This window comes from Chiloscyllium plagiosum, unplaced genomic scaffold, assembly GCF_037043375.1.
Source record: "Chiloscyllium plagiosum isolate Xiang-an unplaced genomic scaffold, Cpla_swu_hap1 HiC_scaffold_28, whole genome shotgun sequence".
Classification (NCBI taxonomy): Eukaryota; Metazoa; Chordata; class Chondrichthyes; order Orectolobiformes; family Hemiscylliidae; genus Chiloscyllium; species Chiloscyllium plagiosum.
Genome location: NW_028270166.1, coordinates 27,161,087 through 27,185,352, shown reverse-complemented (window position 1 = coordinate 27,185,352; position 24,266 = coordinate 27,161,087). Strand labels below are relative to the sequence as shown.

General features: G+C 41.1%; 1 protein-coding gene across 1 annotated transcript; it reads left to right on the top strand.

The window, feature by feature from the left end:
• The first annotated feature begins 4,426 nt into the window (after positions 1–4,426).
• Positions 4,427–23,395, top strand: org (oogenesis-related gene). The gene is made up of 6 exons (XM_043720730.2): positions 4,427–4,480; positions 4,562–4,642; positions 15,443–15,665; positions 19,284–19,429; positions 21,739–21,873; positions 23,342–23,395. The coding sequence occupies exons 1-6, from the start codon at positions 4,427–4,429 to the stop codon at positions 23,393–23,395; spliced, it is 693 nt and encodes a 230-aa protein (XP_043576665.1).
• Positions 23,396–24,266: the final 871 nt, after the last annotated feature.

Below are 24,266 nucleotides of genomic sequence, written 5' to 3'. Positions count from 1 at the left end.
AAGTCAACGCCATTACAAAAACTGATGCATACGATTGGAGGACTGTATTGAAAAAGTGGGACAAGCAGTTACATTTCTAAGTTGGACTTGCTCAGAGGCTACTGGCAAGTACCTCTGTCAGAGAGAGCAAAGGCAATTCCAGCTTTCATAACGCCAAATGGACTATATCAGTTCAAAGTCATGCCATTTGGTATAAAAAATGCTCCAGCCACATTTCAGAGACTGACTATTAAGGTCATTGCCGGATTACCCAACTGTGTGGTGTACCTTGACGACCTGGTGATTTTAGTCACTCATAGAAGGAACATTTACAGCATTTATCAGACTTGTTTGACCCACTTCAGAAGGCAGGCTTGATGGTAAACCTAGCTAAAAGTGAATTTGCCAAAGCCCAAGTCACCTTCCTGGGCCATGTTAGTGGACATGGACAAATGACCCCACGAGATGCAAAAACGAAACTAATTGGGGAATATCCCATACCGTTGATGAGAAAAACAGTACTACAGTTCCTGTGGTTGAGTGAATTTTATCGAAAGCTTGTGCTGAATGTTAGCGGTGTGGCTGCTCCACTCACTAAATTGTTAAAAAAGGGCAAGAAGTTTCAGTGGACAGAAGATGTCAAAAGTCATTTGACAGCCTAAAAACTGTGCTAACCACTGCCCCAGTATTAAATACAATGGATAACACAATGCCTTTCAAGGTTGCTATCGATGCCAATGATGTAGGTGTCAGTGCGGTGCTCCTGCAGGAGGATGACAAAGGAATAGAAAGACCCATTGGATATTTTTCCAGGAAGTTGAACGTTCATCAACAGAAATACTCAACAGTGGAAAAAGAGACTTTAAGCTTGGTGTTGGCATGACAACATTTCAGTGTTTATATTAGCAGCAATACATCTGAGATAATCATATACACTGATCACAACCCATTGACATTTGTGGAAAAATGTAAGGACAAAAATGCCAGACTGTTTAGATGGAGCCTGTTGTTGCAGTCATTCAGTTTGACAATTGTACATGTGGCAGGACGAGAAAACATGATTGCCGATGCATTATTAAGACTCGAATGAGATACAGAAGCATTCGTTGGTGGGTGTACCGTGGCCTGAATTTGCATTTGGTTGTGCATGTTTGCATGTTTATAGTTAGTATAGTGTATGTGTGTTTAGCTGAAAATGTGTTGCTGGAAAAGCGCAGCAGGTCAGGCAGCATCCAAGGAGCAGGAGAATTGACGTTTTGGGCATGAGCCCTTCTTCAGGAAGATGCCCGAAATGTCGATTCTCCTGTTCCTTGGATGCTGCCTGAGCCGCTGCGCTTTTCCAGCAACACATTTTTAGCTCTGATCTCCAGCATCTGCAGTCCTCACTTTCTCCTCTATGTGTCTTTAGACTACTAACTGGGTTTTGAAAGGTTAAAACTGTAGCCATCTTTTAGTATTGATGCTTCCTTTTTTTTAAGGGGGGAGGTGTCACAAAGCTAGGCCCTTTCTTCTTCTAAAAGTTGTTCCTTGGCTCAAGGAGACTCTGACCTTGATTTTTTTTTCAGAGGGGCAATAAACCGGGCTGGACTCCTATCAGTCCGGTTTGGTACTGAGATGAAAAGGATTTTGAGAGACCTTTTGTTTATATGTAAACAGATGAGAATTCAGGACAAAGTGGTCATGTTTTAGAAATGTCCTGTATAAAGAGAAGGGAGTGATCAGCTCTCTAGCTAGCTGAGCTGATCAGTTTTAGTTCAGTCTTTGAACTGGTTGGAAGTTCAACAGGGAGCTGTATGGAAACTCTCTCTTTTTCTGCCCTTCAACTTCAACCTGTAAGAATGCCTTCCATGTATACTGGTTTTTAAAGGGAGTTTGCTTATTGGGACTCTTGTGGATATTTGGAACAGCACAATTAAGTATAATTGAATTGGCTGAGTTCTCTAGGGGTTCTTTATTCTGTTCTTTGTGTTTCATTGTGTAATTTTGTGAATACATTTTTGTCTGTTTTAAAATCTGGTAGTCAACCTAGCTATCTTATTCCTGTTAATTTTCACTGTACACTTACCGAAACAAATTACAAAGTTATGGTCTGGGGCTGCCTGCTTAAGAATGTTTTGAGTGGTCTGGCCACTCACAACAGCAAGCCTGGCAGCATCAGGAGGTGGAAAAGTTGACAGTTTGGGTGTAACCCTTTTTCACTTTCATTTAATTTGGCCTGTTTTCAGTCGGGCCTGATCTCTCCGGCTGTCAGCCAATTTAGAATGTCCGATTTTGGGCTGGTGGTTGTTTGACCACACCACTCTGCTATAGTAAGTGCTTCTCTCTGTCACCTAATACTCACTCTCTCTGTACCCACCTCCTACCAAAGTTCATGCTCTGCAATTCTTACTATTGCACACAAGACCTTCCTCAGCTCAGTTTCCCCCTGTAAAAGAATCATACCAGTAACCCCACATGCCCTCTGTGCCGCCTGCTTAGACTCATCACCTTTGCCCCAGAGGCAGCCACACGAAGAGCCATCCTAGCCTTTGCAATCCCATTGATCCCCAGCTTTTGTTCATTACAGGAGAAAGCAGCCCACAACAGGGTGAAAAGAACCATTATAGATGTCGAGGTTTCCAAACATCCCTGTCTTCATCCCTGATGCAGAGAGAATTCTGCCCCTCACAGGAGAAGATTGGAACTGCTCCTGCAGGGGTGCAGAAACATTCATATCATACAGAGTCACATAGCGTCATACAGCTTGGAAACAGACCTTTTGGTCCAAATCATCCATGCCGACCAAACATCCCAATCTGATCTAGTCCCATTTGCCCATTTGGCCCTCTGAACCCTTCCTATTCATACACCCATCCAATATCCAGTGAAACTAGTAGGTAGCAATTTTCATTCCAAAGTAACTCTCCCATTAACGTTGCTGCCACTCTTAAACATTGCACACCATTTCTAACCATTGGCCACAGCATCTTCTCTTTCTTTTTATCTTGCTGTTTCTGCTTGGCATCCCTCAATATTTGGGGAGGAATGTCCAGCAGCAACAAATGCCTCATCTATGACCTCTGAAGACAAGGGTATTGTCACCTCAGAGGAAGCATTGTTAAGGTTTTCTCCTGCATCCCTTCTAGCTGAGACCTTGATAATGTGGGGGGAACCACAGATCAATAAATGTGTGGCTACACAATCTGCTGAACTCTTCAGACAGAGCTGAGAAGAGTTTTTTTTCTCTCTCACAAGATTGTGCAAATTTGGAACTCTCTGCTTCAGGAAGCTGGGGGCTGGGTAGTTATTAAATATTTTTAAGGTAGAGGTACATAAATTCTTGCTGGGCAAGAGAATAAAGGGATTGCTGAGAATGTGGAATTAGAAACACAAAGACATCATGTGTGATCTTATCAAATAAGGACAAATGGTCACCTTCTGCTCATGTTTCATATGTTCACCGATGATGGGTTCGGAGACAGGAATGGAGGGATGGTGGTGCACCTTAATTCTGCCACCTTGCCACCTCTGCTAGAATTATGTTCTGGGTGGGATGGGGCGTTCCTGCCTCACAGGCATTTAAGAACCATTGATAGTACTTCATCCCACCACCACTGGGATTTACCCAGTTGCCAGCGGGTGTTTTGCTAAGCGGTATGTGCAATGATTGGCTGGCAGCTCTTGCTTGCTGGAATTCTGGCCCTTGTGATCTTATTGACTGAGAAAGACCTGATGGTGGCCTTGTCACTGCCTGATTGCTTCAGTGGGACCTTCTGAAAAGTCACAATATGGGTCTTTCATTGGGAGGCCACACTGTAGACCCCAGAACAAAATTCTATCCCTGTCAGACAGCACAGCACTCCCTCAGTGGGCACTGGAGCATCAATCTAAATGTCTGTGTTGCAGTTTCTGGATAGAAACAAACAAATCATCTCCTGACTCAATGATGTTGGTGTAGTGGTAATGTCAGTAGATTAGTAATGCAGAACCCCAGGCTAATGTTTTGGGTACAAGGGTTCAAATCCCACTACAGCAGATGGTGAAATTTGAATTAAATAAATATCTTGATAAAAAAAACACAGCTTTCTTAATGACAATCATGTAACCAGTGTCAATTGGGTTCACTAATGTTGTTTAAAGAATGGAATCTGCATCATTACCTAGTGTAGCCTACAACAATATGGTTGCTTCTGAATAACTACAGATGGGACAATAATCACTGACCTAACCAGTGTATGCCATCAAGCAGTATAAGAGTGAGAGCTATCAACTGAGCTAGAACTGAGAGAAACTGTTACAACCATCTTATAACAGAGAGAGCGATCTGTCTTGTGCTAGCCCTTTAAGAGTATTTCAGTGGGTTTGGCGGTTCACGTGTTTCCTTGTTGGCTTAAACCCGCTGCGGCCAGGCTATCCGCTTTAGTATAGTACTTCAAAGACTGGGCTGTTGCGGTTCTGTTTGTTCACTATGGTCTTACAGGAAGATATTATTGGTGGTAGTGAGGAACGTAAAGATGTCCAGGTTTGGAAATATGCGTGGTTTAATGAGATTATCGAATACTATCTGTTTGCTTTGTTGTTAATTTGGGTTATTTGTATTTAGGAAAAATGCTCAACGACTGCAAAAGGTTCCTTGCTCGCCTTCTTGAGTAGGATGTCTGGATTTGGACCGCTAAAATACCTGGTATGTGGATATCTGCTCTGCACCAGCTACTGTCTTGTCCTGGCCTAATACTGCTAAGTACAAGTCCAGGAGTTACCTATCCCACTGTGGAACCTCCATCCTCGGCAATGAACTCTGTCTGGTTAGGGCTGGAATTAAGTTCTTGTTTGTAACACGATGGATCTGGGGGATGATGTGGCGTGCTATACCTTTTTGTTTTATATACTGCAAGGAGTCCCACAATTTACTTCACTTTTTTTTTGTTCATTCTAAATGAGAGTTTGTAATTACCTTTCGTATTACTGATACCGTCGTGACTATAAATTACAGTATTTTGGAGCAGCTGAAAGCATTATAAAGTCTCAGGTTTTAGGGCTGTTATTTAGCAAAGTAAAATGTATTGTCTTGAATGGACTATCCAGTGGTCTTTGACGAATAACAATGCCATTACGGTAATTCGGTTTAATCTGTAATGCTTTCCTGTGGTTGGTAATCGTACACTGACACGTGGGAGGTACTCTCTTTGCATTGATCAGATGTTTTGTAACATTTTGATCAGTACCACTCTCCTCCTCATGGTGGGCTAGGACAATCGCTCCTGGTTACTGAGTGAGAGATTTGAGGTTGGGAGGGAACACACGCTGTGAGGCAAATAGAACTGAATACCCTCTTTTCCCATTCCTGTCAAGGGTGTTCTCTTTGTACGGAAAATGCATTCTTAAAGCTTTTTGATTTAATTGAACCAAACCTATTAACACTGAATTTGGAGTAATCTTTATTTGATGCAGCTGACCAGTTTCTTTACTGGTCAACATTTTGAATTATTTAAACCTAGATGAGACCTAGATATGTTTTGTTTCCATCTATCCTTTTTACTAGTCTACCTGTTTAGAGATGTTTGGGTTAGAATTGATGGTCACATGGACAAATGTGGTTTAGTTAAGGGGATGCCACATGGATGCTGTAAGGGACAATTATGCACAACTGATTTGTCGGAGTTTTTTGAAGTATATGAAGAGGACGGGTTTAGAGGGATATGGGCCAAATGCTGGCAAATGGGACTAGGTCACATTAGGACGTCTAGTTGACGTGGACAAGTTGGACCAAAAGGTCTGTTTCTATGCTGTGACTCTGCAGTGTGACGTAGAACATAGGTGGACTGTAGAACAGTACAGCACAGGAATGGGCCCTTCAGCTCTCTGTGCTGAACATGATGCTAAATTTAAGCTAATCCTTTCTGCCTGCCCTTGGTCTATATCCCTCCATTCCTTGCATAGTAAATTTTTATCTAAAAGTCCCTTAAATGCCTTTATGTATCTGCCTCCTCCACTACCCCACCAATGTGTTTTAGACTCGTACCACACACTTTTGTTTTTTAAAAAAAAACTTGTTCCTCTCATCTCCTCTTGAACTTCCCTTTCTTGCCTTAAATGCATGCCCCCAGTATTAAACATTTCTCCTCTGGGGGGAGGAGAAGATTCTAACTATCAACTCTATGCATCTCATAATCTTAGACATCTATCAGGTCTCCCCTCAGCTTCCGCTCCAGAGAAACAACCTGAATTTTTCTAGCCTCTTTATAGCGCATACCCTCTAATCCAGGCAGTATCTTGTTATAACCTCTCTACTGCACCATCTTCAAAGCCTCCACATCCTTGCTGAAGTGTGGTGACCAGAATAGTGTGGCCTAACCAAAGACTTATAATACCGCAACATGACGTCCTGTCTCTTGTGCTCTGTTCCCTGACCGATAATGATAAGCATGCTGTATGCCGCTTTTACCACCCTATCTACTTGCGTGGCCACTTTCAGGGAGCTATGAACTGAACCCCAAGATCCCTCTGTACATCCATGCTGTTCAGGGTCCTACCATTAACTGTATACTTTACCTTAATGCATGGTATGGTGGCTCAGTGGTTAGCACTGCTGTCTCATAGTGCCAGGGACCCAGGTTTGATTCCAGCCTTGAACGACTCAGTGTGGAGTTTGCATGTACCCCCGTGTCTCTGTGGGTTTCTTTCAGATGTTCACGTTTCCTCCCACAGTCCAAAGATGTGCAGGCTAGGTGGATTGGCCATGGTAAATGTGGGTATGTTGGTCAGGGTGGATGCTCTTCAGAGGGGCAGTGTAGGCTCAATGATCCAAATGGCCTGCTCCAACACTGGAGGGACTCTGATTTGATCTCCCAAAGTACACCTCATACTTACCTGGATTAAACTCTGCCATTTCTGTCCATGTCTGCAACTGATCTCCATCCTTTGACAACCTTCTACACTATCCACAACTCCACCAATCTTTGTATCATGTGCAAACGTACTTACCTACCCATCGATGTTTTCATCAAGGTCATAGAGATATATAGCATGGAAACAGATTGTTCGGTCCAACCATAATACTAAGCTAGTCCCAGCTGCCTGCTGTTGGCCCATGTCCCTTCAAACATTTCTTATTAATGTACATATCCAAATGTTTTTAAAAATATTGTAACTGCATTTGCCACTTCCTCTGGAAGGGTATTCCCCACATGAACCACTCTGTATAAAAATGTTGCATTCCTATTTTTAAAAAAATTTTTCCTCACCTTAAAATTATGCTCTCAGCCCAGTCTTGAAATCCACCACCCTAGTGAAAAGACACCTGTCATTCACCTTATCTATACCCTCCGTGATTCTATAAACCTCTATAAGGTCACCCCTCCATTTCCTATGCTCCAGTGGAAAAAATCCGATTTAGTGCCTCCTTATAATTCAAGCCCTCCGTTCCTGGCAATGTTCTGGTCAACTTCTTATGAATTGTTTCCAGCTTAATAATATCCTTCCTATAACAGGGCAATCGGAACGGGACACAGTAATCCAGAAGAGGCCTCACCAAATGTCCTGTACAACTTCAGCATGACATTCCAACTCCTACATTCTGAGGTCTCGGCAATGAAGACAAGCATGCTAAACACATTCTTAAACACCTTTCTACTTGTGACACAAAACTTGACTTGAACCTAGGCTTCTCTGTCCAGGAGTAAGGACACGGCTGCTGTGTTATTATTTGCTGTAAGTAAAAGCAGTGCTGGCAAAACTCCGCAGATCTAGTAGCTTCTGTGGAGAGCGAAGAAGAGTTAACATTTGAATCAGATGGGATTTTTTTGGACTCAACATGATCTGTTTCTGTCGATAGTTCTGGCAGTAATTGCAGAGAATTTCTTTAGCACCTTAGTTCATTTCAATCTCCAATAACTGCAGTATTTTGTCTATGTGCCTCCACCTTTTAATATTGTCGTCCTCCTTCACTTTGTCTTGTTTTCTCAAAGCTGTCTGAAGTAAATCTATGTGGTGTGCGTGTGTGTTTATTGCTACATTTACAAATACTAGCTAAATTGCAATGCAAACAATTTTCTATGGTTTGAATAAAATTAGCAAATCAATTGACCATCCTTTCCATGCTTTAATGTAATGCTCTCTCATTTCTCAGCCTCTAATTGGAAATCCTAATGTCACTGTCATTTGCAAGAAAATAGTTTTATTCCTCTCTGCAAGTTCTTTCTTAATTCATTCACAGGATGATGGCATTGCTGGTTAGATCAGCATTTATTGCCCATCCCTAACTAAGAGTTAACAATGTTGCTGTAAATTGAGTCATGTAGGCCAGACCAGGTAATGATCGCAGATTCCTTTCCCTTAAGGTAATTTAATAAAGTAGATGAGTTTTTTTGCAACAATTGACCGGGGTTACTTAGACAACATTAGGCCAGCCTTTAATTCCAGAATTCAAATTCTGCCATCTGCCATTGTGAGGTTTGAATCCATTCTCCCAGAATGTTTAACCTGGTCTTCAGAATTACTCATCCAGTAACATCAGAATACCACTTATGCATGTGTATCTTAACTATAGTCTGTAAGCAAACAATTAGAAACTATACCTCTTCTTCATCTCATTTACCAGGTTACCACAGATGCTGGCTGTGAAGTAACTAATTGAGATTTCATTTATTTGTATTATTAAAAGTAATGTAACCGTGGCACTATACATAGGACTGCTTTTAAGATCAGTTGGATAGTATGTTAGACTACTTCTGTCCATTTACCAAATTACCATTGTTACAATATACATATTTAAATGATATAGTGAATAGTGCTACAATTTGCTTACTCTGCAGTTTTGGAATAGGAATGGTGAATAACCTAGATCTACATTGGCAGCAAGAAAAAAAAAATGTGGATTAGAATGGAAAAAACCCTTGAAGTTGCTTGAATGATGTGATTAGATTAGATTAGATTACAGTGTGGAAACCGGCCCTTCGGCCCTACAAGTCCACACCGACCCGCCGAAGCGAAACCCACCCATACCCCTACATTTACCCCTTACCTAACACTACGGGCAATTTAGTATGGCCAATTCACCTGACCTGCACATCTTTGGACTGTGGGAGGAAACCGGAGCACCCGGAGGAAACCCACGCAGACACGGGGAGAACGTGCAAACTCCACACAGTCAGTCGCCTGAGGCGGGAATTGAACGCGGGTCTCTGGCGCTGTTAGGCAGCAGTGCTAACCACTGTGCCACCGTGCCGCCCACCATGTGTTTTAAGGTTAGTTAATTTAATAGATTTCTGAAGTGATTGGGTGCTTTGACCAAATTCAGAATGAGTAGCTGACCTAATGCACCAAAAGGTTTTAGGTTTGGTTCTTGATCTGTGGTGAAGAGACTGTAAAATAGCTTATTGGGATATTGAAAGTCAGTGTTTCTTGACCTGTAGTATGTTTAGTCTAACTCAGATGTGGCAGCATCTGTGGAGAAAGAAACAGAGTTGATTTGAGTCAGATGTATAGCACAGAAATAGACCCTTTGGTCCAACTCGACCATGCCGACCAGATATCTCAGCCTAATCCAGTGCTATTTGCCAGCACTTGGCCCATATCCCTCTAAACCCTTCCTATTCATGTACCCATCCAGATGTCTTTTAAATGCTGTAATTGTACCAGTCTCCTCCACTTCCTCTGGCAGCTCATTCCATACACACAGCACCCTCTGTGAAAAAGTTTGCCCCTTGGGTCTCTTTTATATCTTTCCCCTCTCACCCTAAGCTTGTGCCCTCTAGCACCCCACAATCCCCAGGGGAAAGACCTTGGCTATTTATCCTATCCATGCCCCTCATGATTTTGTAAACCTCTATAAAGTCACTCCTCAGCCTCTGACGCTTCAGGGAAAACAGCCCCAGCCTGTTCAGTCTCTCTCTATAGCTCAAATCCTCCAACCCTGGCAACATCCTTGTAAATCTTTTCTGAGCCCTTTCAAGTTTCACAACACCATTCCAGTAGGAAGGAGACCAGATTTGCACACAGTAATTCTAAAAGTGGCCTAACCAATGTGCTGTATAACTTCAACATGAGCTCCCAACTGATAGTAAATTCAGAAGTGAGTTTCTTTCTCTCCAGATGCCACCAGACTTGCTGAATTTCTCCAACATTTTCTCTTTTTCAGATTTCCAACATCTGCAATATTTTAATTTTATCTATGCCACGTCAATATAAGTCTTAACTCCTACAGAACTGGCCTTAGAATTTTAAAAAGCACCATTTCACTAGTCATTTAAGTTATCTCCTCAAGCATTCTGTTTCTATGCTCAGTAGCATATTACACAGGGATGATCAAGAAGTGTGTACCTTCTAGAGACCCTTCTTGCCAGTTTGTTTCCTACTCCTTCGAAGCCTGGTTGTAGAATCTTGTTGCACTTTCTGCCTGTGCTGAATACTGACTGGCCCTCATGATGTGCCCTGCGTTCACTTAGAGTCATGGAGATGTACAGCATGGAAACAGACCCTTCGGTCCAACCTGTCCATGCCGACTACATATCCAAACCCAATCAGGACGGCACGGTGGCTCAATGGCTAGCACTGCTGCCTCACAGTCCCAGGTTTGAATCTAGCTCGGGCGACTGACTCTGTAGAGTTTGTACATTCTCCCCTTGTCTGCGTGGGTTTCCTCCCACAGTCCAAAGATGTGCAGGTCAGGTGAATTGGCCATGCTAAATTAGTCAGAGGGAAATGGGCCTGGGTGGGTTACTCTTTGGAGGGTCGGTGTGGACTGGTTGGGCCAAAGGGCCTGTTTCCGCACTGTAGGGAATCTAATCAATCTAGTCCCACCTGCCATCACCTGGCCCATATCCCTCCAAACCCTTCCTATTCATATACCCATCCAAATGCCTCTTAAATGTTGCAATTGTACCAGCCTCCACCACATACTCTGGCAGCTCATTCCATACACATACCACTCACTGTGGAAAAAGTTGCCCCTCAGGTGTCTTTTATATCTTTCCCCTCTCACCCTAAACTTATGCCCTCTAGTTCTGGACTCCCCAACCCCAGGGAAAAGACTTTGCCTATTTATCCTATCCATGCCCCTCATAATTTTGTAAACCTCTATAAGGTCACCCCTCAGCCTCCGCTCCAGGGAAAACAGCCCCAGCCTGTTCAGCCTCTCTGTATAGCTCAGGTCCTCCAACCCTGGCAACATCCTTGTAACTCTTTTCTGAACCCTTTCAAGTTTCACAACATCTTTCCGATAGGAAGGAGACCAGAATTGCACACAATATTCCAACAGTGACCTAACCAATGTCCTGTACAGTTGCAACATGACCTCCCAACTCCTGTACTCCATACTCTGACCCAACTCCTCCTTCACTATCCTATCGACCTGCAATTCGATTTTCAAGGAACTATGAACCTGCACACCAAGGTCTCTTTGTTCAGCAACACTCCCTAGGACCTTACCATTAAGTTTGTAAATCCTGCTAAGATTTGATTTCCCAAAATGCAGCACCTTGCATTTATCTGAATTAAACTCTATCTGCCACTTCTCAGCCCATTGGTCCATCTGATTAAGACCCTGTTGTAATCTGAGGTAACCCTCTTCGCTATCCACTACACTTCCAATTTTGGTGTCAACTGCAAACTTACTAACTGTGCCTCTTATGTTCGATTCCAAATCATTTATGTAAATGACAAAAAGTAGTGGGCCCAGCACCTATCCTTGTGGCACTCTACTGGTCACCGGCCTCCAGTCTGAAAAACAACCCTCCATTTTGTCTTCAGCCTTTGAGCCAGTTCTATATCCAAATGCTAGTTCTCCCTGTACTCCGAGATCTAACCTTGCTAATCAGTCTCCCATGGGGAACCTTGTCAAACGCCTTACTGAAGTCCATATAGATCACATTTACCGCTCTGCCCTCATTAATCCTCTTTGTTACTTCTTTAAAAAACTCAACCAAGTTTGAGAGACATGATTTTCCATGCACAAAGCCATGTTGACTATCCTGAATCAGTCCTTGCCTTTCCAAATACATGTAAATCCTGTTCCTCAGGATTCCCTCCAACAACTTGCCCACCACTGACATCAGGCTCACTGGTCTATAGTTTCCTGGCTTTTCCTTACTGCCCTTCTTAAACAATGGCACCACGTTAGCCAACCTCCAGTCTTCCGGCGCCTCACCTGTGACTATTGATGATACAAATGCCTCAGCAAGGGGCCCAGCAATCACTTCTCTAGCTTCCCACAGAGTTCTAGGGTATACCTGATCAGGTCCTGGGGATTTATCCACCTTTTATGCATTTCAAGACATCCAGAACTTCCTCCTTTGTAATATTGGCATTTTGCAAGATATCGCCATCTATTTCCCTACAGTCTATATCTTCCATATCCTTTTCGACAGTAAATACTTATGCAAAATACTCATTTAGTATCTCCCCCATTTTCTGCGGCTCCACACAAAGGACACATTGCTGATTTTTAAGTGGCCCTATTCTCCCCTAGTTACAATTACATTAAGGGCAAAAGGGTAAAATCTCTTTGGATTCTCCTTAATTCTATTTGCCAAAGCTATCTCATGTCCCCTTTTTGCCCTCCTGATTTCCCTCTTAAGTATACTCCTACTGTCTTTATACTTCTAAGGATTCACTCGATCTATCCTGTCTATACCTTTCATATGCTCCCTTTTTCTTAACCAAACCCTCGATTTCTTTAGTCATCCAGTATTCCCTATACCTACCAGCCTTTCCTTTCACCCTAACAGGAATTTACTTTGTCTGGATTCTCGTTATCTCATCTCCTTGTGGGCTGCCTCACAGCGCCAGAGACCCAGGTTCAATTCCCGCCTCAGGTGACTAACTGACTGTGTGGGTTTCCTCCGGTTGCTCCGGTTTCCTCCCACAGTCCAAAGATGTGCAGGTCAGGTGAATTGGCCATACTAAATTGCCCGTGGTGTTAGGTGAAGTGGTAAATGTAGGGGTATGTGTGGGCTGCGCTTTGGCGAGTCAGTGTGGACTTGTTGGACCGAAGGGCCTGTTTCCAAACTGTAATGTAAAGTAATCGCATTTCTGAAGGCTTCCCATTTTCCAGCTGTCCCTTTACCTGTGAACATCTGCCTCCAATCAGCTTTTGAAAGTTCATGCCTAATACTGTCAAAATTGGCCTTACTCCAATTTAGAACTTCAACTTTTAGATCTGGTCTATCCCTTTCCATCACTATTTTAAAACAAATAGAATTATGGTTGCTGGCCCCAAAGTGCTCCCCCACTGACACCTCAGTCATCTGCCCTGCCTTATTTCCCAAGGGTAAGTCAGGTTTTGCACCTTCTATAGTAGGTATATCCACATACTGAATCAGAATAGTGTCTTGCATGCTCTTAACAAATTCCTCTCCATCTAAACCCTTAACACAATCGCAGTCCCAGTCTATGTTTGTAAAGTTAAATTCCCCTATCATAACCGCCCTATTTTTCTTCCATATAACTGAGATCTCCTTACAAGTTTGTTTCTCAATTTCCCTCTGACTGTTGGGAATCTAGAATACAATCCCAATAGGTTTATCATCCCTTTCTTATTTCTCAGTTCCACCCAAATAACTTACCTGGACGTATTTCTGGGAATATCCTCCCTCAGCACAGCTGTAATGCCGTCCCTTATCAAAAATGCCACCCCCCTCCTCTCTTTCTATCCTCTTCTTGGCATCAGGGAGGCAACATACCATTTTGGATTCCAGCTTGTCGCTGCAGAGCTTCAAGATCCTTGAAACTGTCACTTTCTCAGTCATCTTCTGTCCCTCTCCATAGCTGAACCAGCTCTAGTGCCCTTAACTTGGCTCAGGCTGTGCTTCCTAATGAAGCCAATATGAATGATTGGAGAAATCAGAGCAGGTCTTATACACTTAATAGTAAGGTCCTGAGGAGTGTTGCTGAACAAAGAGACCTTGCAGTGCAGGACTGTAGCTCCTTGAAAGTAGAGGCACAGGTAGATAGGATAGTGAAGAAGGCATTTGGTATGCTTTCCTTTATTGGCCCGAGCATTGAGTATAGGAGTTGGGAGGTCATGTTGCGGCTGTACAGGACATTGGTTAGGCCATTTTTAGAATACTGCGTGTAATTCTGGTCGTCTTCCTATTGGAAGGATGTTGTGAAACTTGAAAGGGTTCAGAAAAGATTTACAAGGATGTTGCCAGGGTTGGAGAATTTGAGCTAAGGAGAGGCTGAACTGGCTGGGGCTGTTTTCCCTGAAGTGTCAGAGGCTGAGAAGTGACCTTATAGAGGTTTATAAAATCATGAACATGGATAGGATAAATAGACTGTTCCCTGAGGTGGGAGAGTCCATAACTAGAGGGCATGGGTTTAGGGTGAGAGGAAAGATATAAAAGAGACCCAAGGGGGAACTTTTTCTCAGAGTGGTAAATGTATGGCATGAGCTGCCAGAAGAAGTGGTGGAGGCTGGTAGAATTACTTTTTTAAAAGGCATCTGGATGGGTACATGAATAGGAAGGGTTTAGAGGGATGTGGGCCAAGTGCGAGCAGGTGGGACTAGATTAGGTTGGGATATCTGGTTGGCATGAGCGAGTTGGACTGAATGGTCTGTTTCTATGCTGTACCTCTAAGACTTAAAGTCGCACCCAAAAGGTCCCATCACTTTTGGCCTAGTCTTGCTTGAATGTCTCGTAGTCATTCATTCTGTTTATGATGAGCTGCAGTGCAGCCGCATGCTGTCCTACCATGGTAGGACATCTCGATCCGGTTTGCAGGTGGGAACTACATGGTAACCTACGTTTTAGACTATTAACTGACATAACAGAAGTAAGCTCGTCAATTACCAACAGCCCACCAATCGAATGCTGCCTTTATAAGATGGTTACTTTAATAGACTGAGTTCAATGTCACAAATTCAAACCATAACCCATTAAATGATGAGGGCTTTAATTTAATCCTTCTGCCTTTCTACCTTTGACCGGTGAGCCTCTGTTTCACACTTTTTTTCTGCATTTAAGGGGTTTGTTTATTTGGGACTATTGTGTATTTTCGGAACAGCATAATAAAGTTTGGATAGAAATGAGTTCTGTGGGTATTCTGTATTCAGTTCTTTGTGTTTCATTCCGAGACTTTGAATAAATGTATCTGTTTTAAAATCTGGTAGTCAACTTAGCTAATTTACTCCAGGTTATGTTCACTGTATGCTTACCAAAACAAATAGCAACGGTACAGTCTGGGCTGCCTGCTTAATGTTTTGAGTGGTCTGGCCTAGTCCATAACATCAATGATCTCACTAACTGGCACAACAGGCTGAAGATATAAAATGGTTTTGTCACTAAATTGGTCACCTATAACTATAATCGGATTATACAATGTATGGACCTATAAAGTATAAATTTAACGCAAAGCATTTCTGCACGTTTAATGGCTGAGCTGCAGATTACTACACCTGATTTTTGAGGTGGCATTTTACAAATGTTCTGATGACATCTAAACTATTTGAGTTTTCTTTTTCGTCTAAAAGTTTCTGTTTCTCTAGTTCATCGTGATTCGGAGGTTGTCAACTTGGGCCACTTTCTCGGCGCCAGTGGAGGAAATAAAAGCTGCTGACACTAATGCGCTGAAGGAAAGGCGCTGGGTTACAGGGAAGAAACGCCTGAACAGATTAGCTCGATTTGTGTTTGCTATAGCACCCTACAGACTGCAACAGATGCTTGGCTTCCCTGTGCACAGCAGTTTAGGTCAAGGTGAAATTTCAGATGGTAAGCATTGTTATGTGAAGTGACTTCTTATATGAAACAAAAATTGGCTACTTGTTATAAGTGATTGGAATTGTTTCAAGTATGCAATTAGGATTTTATAACCATTTGTTTGGATATTTGCAAATGTGTGTAGAAGGCTAAATGGACAGCTATGTTGCATTCTTCAGTTTCCACAATTAGGAAGCATGTTAGCCAATCTCAGCCCCTATTGGTCCTTAGTGGCGCACTCCCATTCTAAGAGCTTGCATTGACTTACCAAAAACAAAACAATGTGCAGTAGTCAGTAATATTGAATAAATAGTAAATGCTTCTGTTAGTCCTTTATGACTACAGCTGGTCTGTTTAATAGCCAGATATTTTACGAATGATAATAGAATCAGGAATGTTTATCGGCTGAAATATGTGCCAGGCAGCCAAATTCTATTTTCCAGCATTTAATTGGTTTCTCTGCAGATTGAAACTTGAATGTGCATTTCCAGGCACTCTTTTTTTTTTCCTAAAAAGGAGTTGAAAGTTTCTGCTTCTACATTGCTAGCTGGAAACTAGATGTAGACCTTCTAGTTAGGAAGTTTTCCTTATCTCCTTCTAATCTTTCCACCAATCACTCTTGTCAATTCTTTGTCCACAAGTCACTGACCTCAATACTAAAGATAGATAAACATTTCCAATCCATTTTTTCCAGACCCTTCGCACATCTGTGTTTTGACTTCCTCCATTCCAAGGACAATACCAGCTTATCCTATCTGTTCCTGTGAATGTGTAGTTTTCCTAGATATGACACCAATTCTCTCAATCTTTCTGGTCCAATTACATCCTTTTCTGGCATAAGGTGACCATAAACCATGTACAGTACTAAAGTTGTGGCTTAACAAACAATTCATGCAATTCCAGCATAACCTCCCTGTTCTTGTAGGGTATACCTCCACTAATAAAGGAAGGGATTCCATATATGCTGCCTTAGCCACTTTTTGTTGACCTGTTTTCCTACCTAGATATTTACTGGAGGTCACTCACTCCCGAGAATCTTGGTGTTCTCTCAACTGTGTATTCCTTTGTCTTGTTTGACCTCCCCAAATACATCACCTCTCACTTGTGTTAAATGCAATTTGTCTACCCACCTGGCCATTTCAGGATCACATGCCTTCCATTTGTCAGTCATTGGTTGCTTGACAAACTTACCCAGTAATGTCCTCCTTCTACTTTCAGTTCTGAATGTACCCTTGAGCCTTCATTTCCCCCTAAACAATCACATGTCCTCATGAACAGATTTGGCACAATAGTTTTGCAGGAGTTTTGGAAGGAAGCGCATCTGAGAAGCAGGTGCTTCAGTGTTCAAGTTGTACATAAATTGCATCTTTTTTTATAGTGCTTGTTTTGGCCCATAGAAAGTAAGGTAAATAAGTGTTCTCCAGTCGGGCAGCAACCAATACTGTGTAACTGGCTCTTCCTTCCTCTGGCTTCTCACTCATGCTAAAGTTTCCTGAGATGCCAATTCTTTGTCCTAGCACACAGATGCTACCAAAGTATGAACTTGCTGTCAAGGGACCATTTTGTCACTGTGTTGGCAAACTAGAATTGTGTTACTGTTGTGATGTGATTTTTGAAACAGCACATGGTGTAGGGAAAAAGAACAAATGAAAGTGATGTTCAAACTTTGGGGGCAAAATAGCTCCCTTTCTTTATTCATTTCATTCTATCTGTTCCCCTCCAACAGTTTTATTAGAAAGAATGTACTTGCTAATTTCGAACAGACTCCGCTATAAGCACTGGGATCATAAACTCAACACACTAATAAAGCTAACATGTTGGAAGAACTAAAGTTATTATACATAGAATGATTTATGATTTGACTTCCACATGTCCACACTTGCAGTTCATCAAAACATGAATAGAATAGGGCAGGATAGCTTGGTTGAATTAGTCCATTGAAATGTAAAAGATGTATAGATTGTGTAGCTGGATGACTCAGCTGACCTCAGGTTGAATTGATGGCCAGTGACCTTTTTTTTTGTCCTGTTGCATCTGATTCAAAGATCCTGCTGGGTGAATTGACTCTCCTTCTGGAGATAGTGCTGGTTAAATTCTCTTGGGCTGTGCCTGCAACGAGTGTGTCTCTGTCTCTGGGCTCAGTGAGAGAATTAGTTTTAGATTAGATTACCTACAGTGTGGAAACAGGCCCTTCGGCCCAACACTTTCACGCCAACCTTCCGAAGAGCAACCCACCCAGACCCCCTTCCCTCTGACTAATGCACCTAATACTATGGGGCAATTTACCATGGCCAATTCACCTGATCGGCACATCTTTGGACTGTGGAGGAAACTCAGGCAGACACTGGGAGAATGTGCAAACTCCACGCAGGCAGTCGCCCAAGGCTGGAATTGAACCTGGGTCCTTGGTGCTGTGAGACAGCAGTGCTAACCACTGAGCCACCGTGCTGCCCCTTTTGCAAGCTATTTACAACTTTTAAGATTGCCTCTCAGTTTGAAGATGAGAGAACTGTTCATTAATGCTACCTTTAAAAGTTTTTTTTTGCTTCCTATTTATTATGGGGTAGAGTTCCATTCTTCTGGAATATATAAAAATGGAAAACCAGGTTTGTTTCTTCCATTATATTTGAAATGGTGTGCATGCTGGAATGGTTTTACGTTTCATCCTGGAATGCAGGTTTGGTAGTACAGATATCTGCTTGACAGTAAGATGCTTGTTACATGGAATATAGTGTTTTAAGCTTGAGCATACTCCCTTTTATCCTCTATTCCCAAATACCATTTAGGTGCTTTTACAAATGTTGCCTCACCTAGCAAAATTAGTGCAGTTTATTTCTGAAGGTATCAACTTGGCTGTCTTCATAAATGCTATATTTATTTTCCCCATGGCACAAGCAAATGTTGAAAAAGTGCTTTGAGTGATTTCATTTCATAATTGTAGAAATGTTTTGTTACTTCAGTGTAACAACACAAATCTTGATTTGAAGACATGAAAATGGAAATCTGATTACGTTATATAGGTCCTTTGTAGAAAAAAATTTATAAATTGTGTTCCTTCTAAGTCCAAATTTTGCATAATTTGAGTTTTTTGCTTCCTTTTGAAGGATGTTGTGAAATTTGAAAAGGTTTGCGCTATAGGAGGAGGCTGAATAGGCTGGGGCTGTTTTCCCTGGAGCGTTGGGTGCTGAGGGGTGACAGTATAGAGGTTTATAAAATCATGAGGGGCATGCATAGGGTAAATAGACAGTCTTTTCCATGGGGTGGGGGAGTTCAGAACTAGAGGTTGTAGGTTTAAAGTGAGAGGAGAAAGGTATAAAAGAGACTTTTAGCGCAGCTTTTTCACGTAGAGGGTGGTGTGTGTGGAATGGGCTACCAGAGGAAGTGGGTGCAGCTAGGACAGTTACAGCATTTAAAAGGCATCTGGACGGGTACATGAATAAGAAGGGTTTGGAGGAATATGGGCAAAATGCTGCCGAATGGGATTAGAGTCTGCATGGATGAGTTGGACTGAAGGGTCTATTTCTGTGCTGTACATCTGTGACTCTGACTTGCCTATGAAATGACTGTCAGCTGCAGAGTATATTTGTCTGAATTTCACTAATTTTCACTAATACTGATTTCACATTTCAGAACTACGATCATCGCCTAATAAACCATATGGCAAAGGAAGCAAAAGGAAGCAAGATGATCTAGCTGATGAAGAACTCTGCTGGTTTGAATCTTTGTCCTGTGATCTGCCAGAAGATGATGATTCAGTGGAGGATCCTACTTATGAGGTGTTGATTTAGAATTGTCACAACTAATGTTGTAGAATTTTTATCCATTTACTGCAAGAGTCACCAAGTTGCTTGTGTTTGGTTTCTCCTGAGTGTGGCTCTTTACTTTGGTTTTCTTTTTAAGTATAATTCCATGGAACCTGCACAAGTCAAAATGCAAATTGGGAATTGCATGTCTCGGACTACTCTCACCCTCCTAGTTCATTATGCTCCTGACTTTTGTTCCCAGGATTCCAGAGACAGGCATTTGTAAGCAATCAACTGGAACAAGTTCATTTTTTTTTTGTTAGAGGTAGCAGCTGAGCTTTGAGCTATAAAGGAAAATTTTGCTCCAATTTTTCTCAACTGCACCGAGCAAATATTGTAAGTGGGCTTCTTTCTAAAGACATTGTGAACTGCAATGAACACTCAGGAGCATCTGAAACCTTTTTTTTCAATCTCCATATGGCTCCTGTCAGCTTTCTTTACATGCTGGGCTCCACGATGCAAATGTCCTACTTTTTGAGAGCGGTCAATTCCTGCCTGATCTCTGTAGTTAGTGGAGAGACAACGATTGAGGATGTGCAGCTTGTTACACTGCTTCACGACTTTTAGGACACCCAGGGCATCTTAGTAACTGGAGTTCTCGGCCTCTATAGCAATGCCATACAGAAGCATTTGCAGAAGTCTCTCTTACCATCTACTAAAGCAAAGGCAAGTTAGCATTTCTCACCATAAGGAACACGGAATTAGTAGTACTTCTGTTCTCATTGCTGTTGAGTTAAGCTACTTTAACTTGGACCAATGTGGAAATCGACTATGAAGATCTTTGAGAATCTCAAAGGGGGAATTAGCATCATGTTAAAAAAAGCACATCTGGCTTCAGTACCTTTTCAATTTTGGTCCATTATTTCATGATTTTATCTGGTTTTTGGGTTCCACTGTTTTAAACAAGTTTTTTTTTAGTATCAACCCACATTCTTAAGATCAGAATTTGGTGTTTCTGCATACAAGAGTCTAATCATTGGGATATTGATCTGTCAAAAGACCAATTTGACTTTTGTGGCTGACTAGTAACTGTCTCTGACAAGTGAAAATGCATATTTTACAAGTCGGGAGTTTTTTTGGTCCCTGGTTTTATGCGCACAGCAAGGGTTTGTATTCACGAAGGCTGGGGCTTCTTCGTAACTCTGAATTACGTGTAAAAACTTTTTTTTTTGGTTTGTTATTCTCCTGGGATTTGGGTATCACTGGCATTTTTTTGTTTTGTCTATCTCCAGTTGCAATGGAACTACTTGAATTGCCTGAGAACCAGAGGCCAGTTCAGAGTAAACCACATTGCTGTGAATGTAGTAGGCCAGACGAAGTAAATATGATAACTTTCCTTTCCTGCCAGGCATGTTAATGAACCCGATGAGCATTTATAACAATCAACAATGGTTGTCATTAGCCTAGCTTTTTCTAACATTTATTGATTCAAATTTCACCAACCGTCATGGAGATTTGAACACATTAGTCTGGATCTCAGGATTATTAGTCCCAGTTTAGTGACATTTACCAAGCTACATGAATGCCTCCTCAAAATACAGTGAACTATGCAGACACTAATCTTGATCTTGTGTTATTGAAAGCCTAGTCAATGAACTCCACTGCCTAATGCTATTAGTTTATTGCACGTTCTTTTTCACATGTATTTCTGATGACTGCATATTCTCACTTTGTAACACCACCCATGCTGCAATTTATGCCTAGTGAGGAATAACTGACGTCCACGCAAAATTGATACAGGGTCCTGAAGCCCTTTTCCCAACACTAACCTTGCCTTTAAACAAAAAGCTGGAAAACGTTTTTAACCATCATTTTAAAAGAAAAAAAGACTTTTTTTTTATCTTCCTTTCTTCAAACACCCTTCTGTCTGATTTGAAACAAAGACTAAAAATTACTAGAAATAAAAATGAAGATATGTTTTGGGTTAATCTGGAATTTTGCAGACTGTTTTAGCTCAACCCCTACGTCAACTACAATAAATATGCTCTCTATTTGGATAGAAATACTTAGCTGCCAACTGCAGGTAGGAAGCCTATAGAATTCAGTTTGGGACACGGTTTGGGAAACAGCAAAGTAGGTTTCTATGGGGCATATCTGCTTTAGCATTTTTTTAAATGTAAAGTTGTTTTCTAAATTTTAAAAGGCCATTTTAATTACTTAATGAAGACTTTTAGAATTGGAATGATTATGCCATTTTGTCTTCCTTAGTTAAGACTGCAGTCTTCTACCATTTAATGGATTTTATTTTCAAATTGACATTCAACATTTGCAACTCCATTTAGCCCAGCAAATGCTGTACTGACTCTGAGGAAGTCAGTGAGGAGCACAGGGAATGTAATGATACAGAGACTGACTTGGAGGTAGAGGAGACTGGAGACTCTGGCTTTTTGAGACTGAAAGAGACTCCACTTTGCGAGGTAAGAACTGGGTGTTTTATACAATGTTTATTGGTAATAACCCACGTTGAGAAATGTGGTTTTATTTTGCATGTCATGGAGTAATTGTAGTTTTTCCTGAATAATCTTGAACATTTCATTCTTTGACGTTTGAGACTCCTGTGCATTTTCCAAATATTGAAGTCCATTTGTTTTGATACTTGTCCAAAGCCCTGCTGATCTGTCTCTCAATCCTAAATTTTCTAAAATTATCTGAAACTGCTGTCTTCAACAGAATGTTCATACATAATCTGGGACCTAAACTGTCAATTATGATACAACACCACATTCTTGATAAGTGGTGTACAAATGCTTTGATGTTCTCTCACTTGTTTGAGTAAAAGTTTTATGTGGCTACATATTTAATATTCCAATAATGTTTCATTTATTAAAAATATATACTGCATTGAATATTATGGCAATTCAATTGTTTATTCTAACTTTTTAAGTGTTACTTCAGCCACTTGCATAATATTTTTGCTGCCGGATTTGAAACGTACTACTTCTACCTGTCGATTTGATTTATTGTGTGTACTTTTTAACATGTATTTGTAGGAAGTACAGTGAAGTGTTACATGTCACCACTCTCCAGCACCATCTTGAAATAAAGATTACAACAGTGATGTAGCATTACTGATTTTATAGTAGAATTCGTTTTCCTAGTCTTTTTTTTTTTTTGTTTGGTTTTTTGAAACCAAAGAGCTTGTTTTAAATACTGACTTGTATTTCTCTCACTGTCTCTTAAAAAATAAATTGAGAAAAATGCTGTGAAATTTTCTCCGCTGAATACCTGAATTTTCTTACAACTTCCTCCCTCCTTGAGGACTGGTGAATGCCTTTTTTCCCATTTACCTGATCTTTGACGATGTACTTTTTGTTTTGAAATTCCATTGTTCTGTTTTTGCAACTTAATTTTAAGCATAGTATAAAGTTTGGATATTCAGTAGCCTGAGAAGCATGCAGTGGAGCCTTCAATTAGATTTGATGAAAATGTACAGACTTTAAATACTGGCTGTTTTTTTTTGTCCAGAAAGTTTTGACCTGCAGCATTTCACTATGCCTTGTTGAAATGTCAAACATACTTGCTAGAGCAGAATTGTTAAAAGTGACTTCAAGTGAGCCCTGCATTTCAGTTTAATTTTTGTCTCAAAAGCTAAATTTTCCCCTAACTGATCCAAGACTGGAAGCTTTATAAAACCTTCGTTCTACTATGTTGAAGATGGGTTTGGGAGTGGTTGTGGCATTGTGATACCTCAGACCAAAGAGCCATGTTTTACTACATTAGCCCTAGCTAGGAGTATAAAGAATCTAAGTTTAATCTGGGCTGATTTTGGATTTTATGGTGACTGACCGGTTAGGGGAGGAGGGGGTGGGAAGCTATCATTGCTCCTGAATTTCAAGTTCTTACATTGTGTATTCTAAATTTAAACTTTATTTCCACATTTTATAGCGGAGTGAAAATGATGCACCTTGCATTGATTCTGACAAGCATATCAATTCTTAAGGTAAGATTTTAGCTTCTAGACATCAATAAGTTGCCAATAGCATGTAATCTTTTACCCTAAAAAGTCAAAAGTAATAATCTCTCGTGTTAAGAGTTGATACTTTTAATTAATTATGATTGTCTGTCTGTTTTAAGATAGAAAATGAAGAGCTAAGTGATTTTCTTTTATTTAAATTAATGCCTGCAACCTGGAGTTTGTCATCAGGTCCCCTTATGGTTTTAAACAGCTTTTTGTTCACTGCAAGCATTTTTATAGGGTTAAAGAACTCACTGCTTCACACATTAATCCTATCCTCCTTTATAACCGTCAATCCCTTTCAATACCTATAGCCATGTCATTCTTGTACCTAGCTGGCTGTTTATTTTTACATCTAAATTTTGCTTCAGAGTCCTAAAACTAGATAAATTGTCTGGGTAGCAACAAATCTAAGTGGTATCTCGCGATCAGATGCACTGCTTTTGATCTTTCAGAATTCCTTCAGTTCTCAGGTATTTTTCCAATCCTTAAAAGTGATGATCAGAACCACTCCAGGAAAAGGGGGTGCATAAGAGGCTAGATACCATAGTTGATTAAGGATATTTCCTGTTTGGTATGATTAAGTTGTGTTAATGTCGATTTTATATTTGGGAAATGATTGGGAAAATCTTGAGGATGGAAAAGGGGGTACTAGTGATGTAGCATAATTTGGATTTTCAACAACTAAGAACAGGCTGTTACACAATTGGGCATTTTAATGGCATGGATTAATGGTTAGCAAACAGGATATTTACAGATTGTCAACTTGTAACTAGCAGCATATAGCAAGGATCATACTTTTGGCGTCAGCTATGTACAATCAATATTGAAGATGGGGTTGAGGTAATTTTTCTA

Bases quoted from the DNA above. Each gene is read 5' to 3' on its own strand.
- org (XM_043720730.2), top strand. From the start codon at position 4,427: ATGGTCTTACAGGAAGATATTATTGGTGGTAGTGAGGAACGTAAAGAT. The intron at 15,666-19,283 runs GTAAGCATTGTT...TTCACATTTCAG, and splicing joins TCAAGGTGAAATTTCAGATG to AACTACGATCATCGCCTAAT. The intron at 19,430-21,738 runs GTGTTGATTTAG...AACTCCATTTAG, and splicing joins TGGAGGATCCTACTTATGAG to CCCAGCAAATGCTGTACTGA.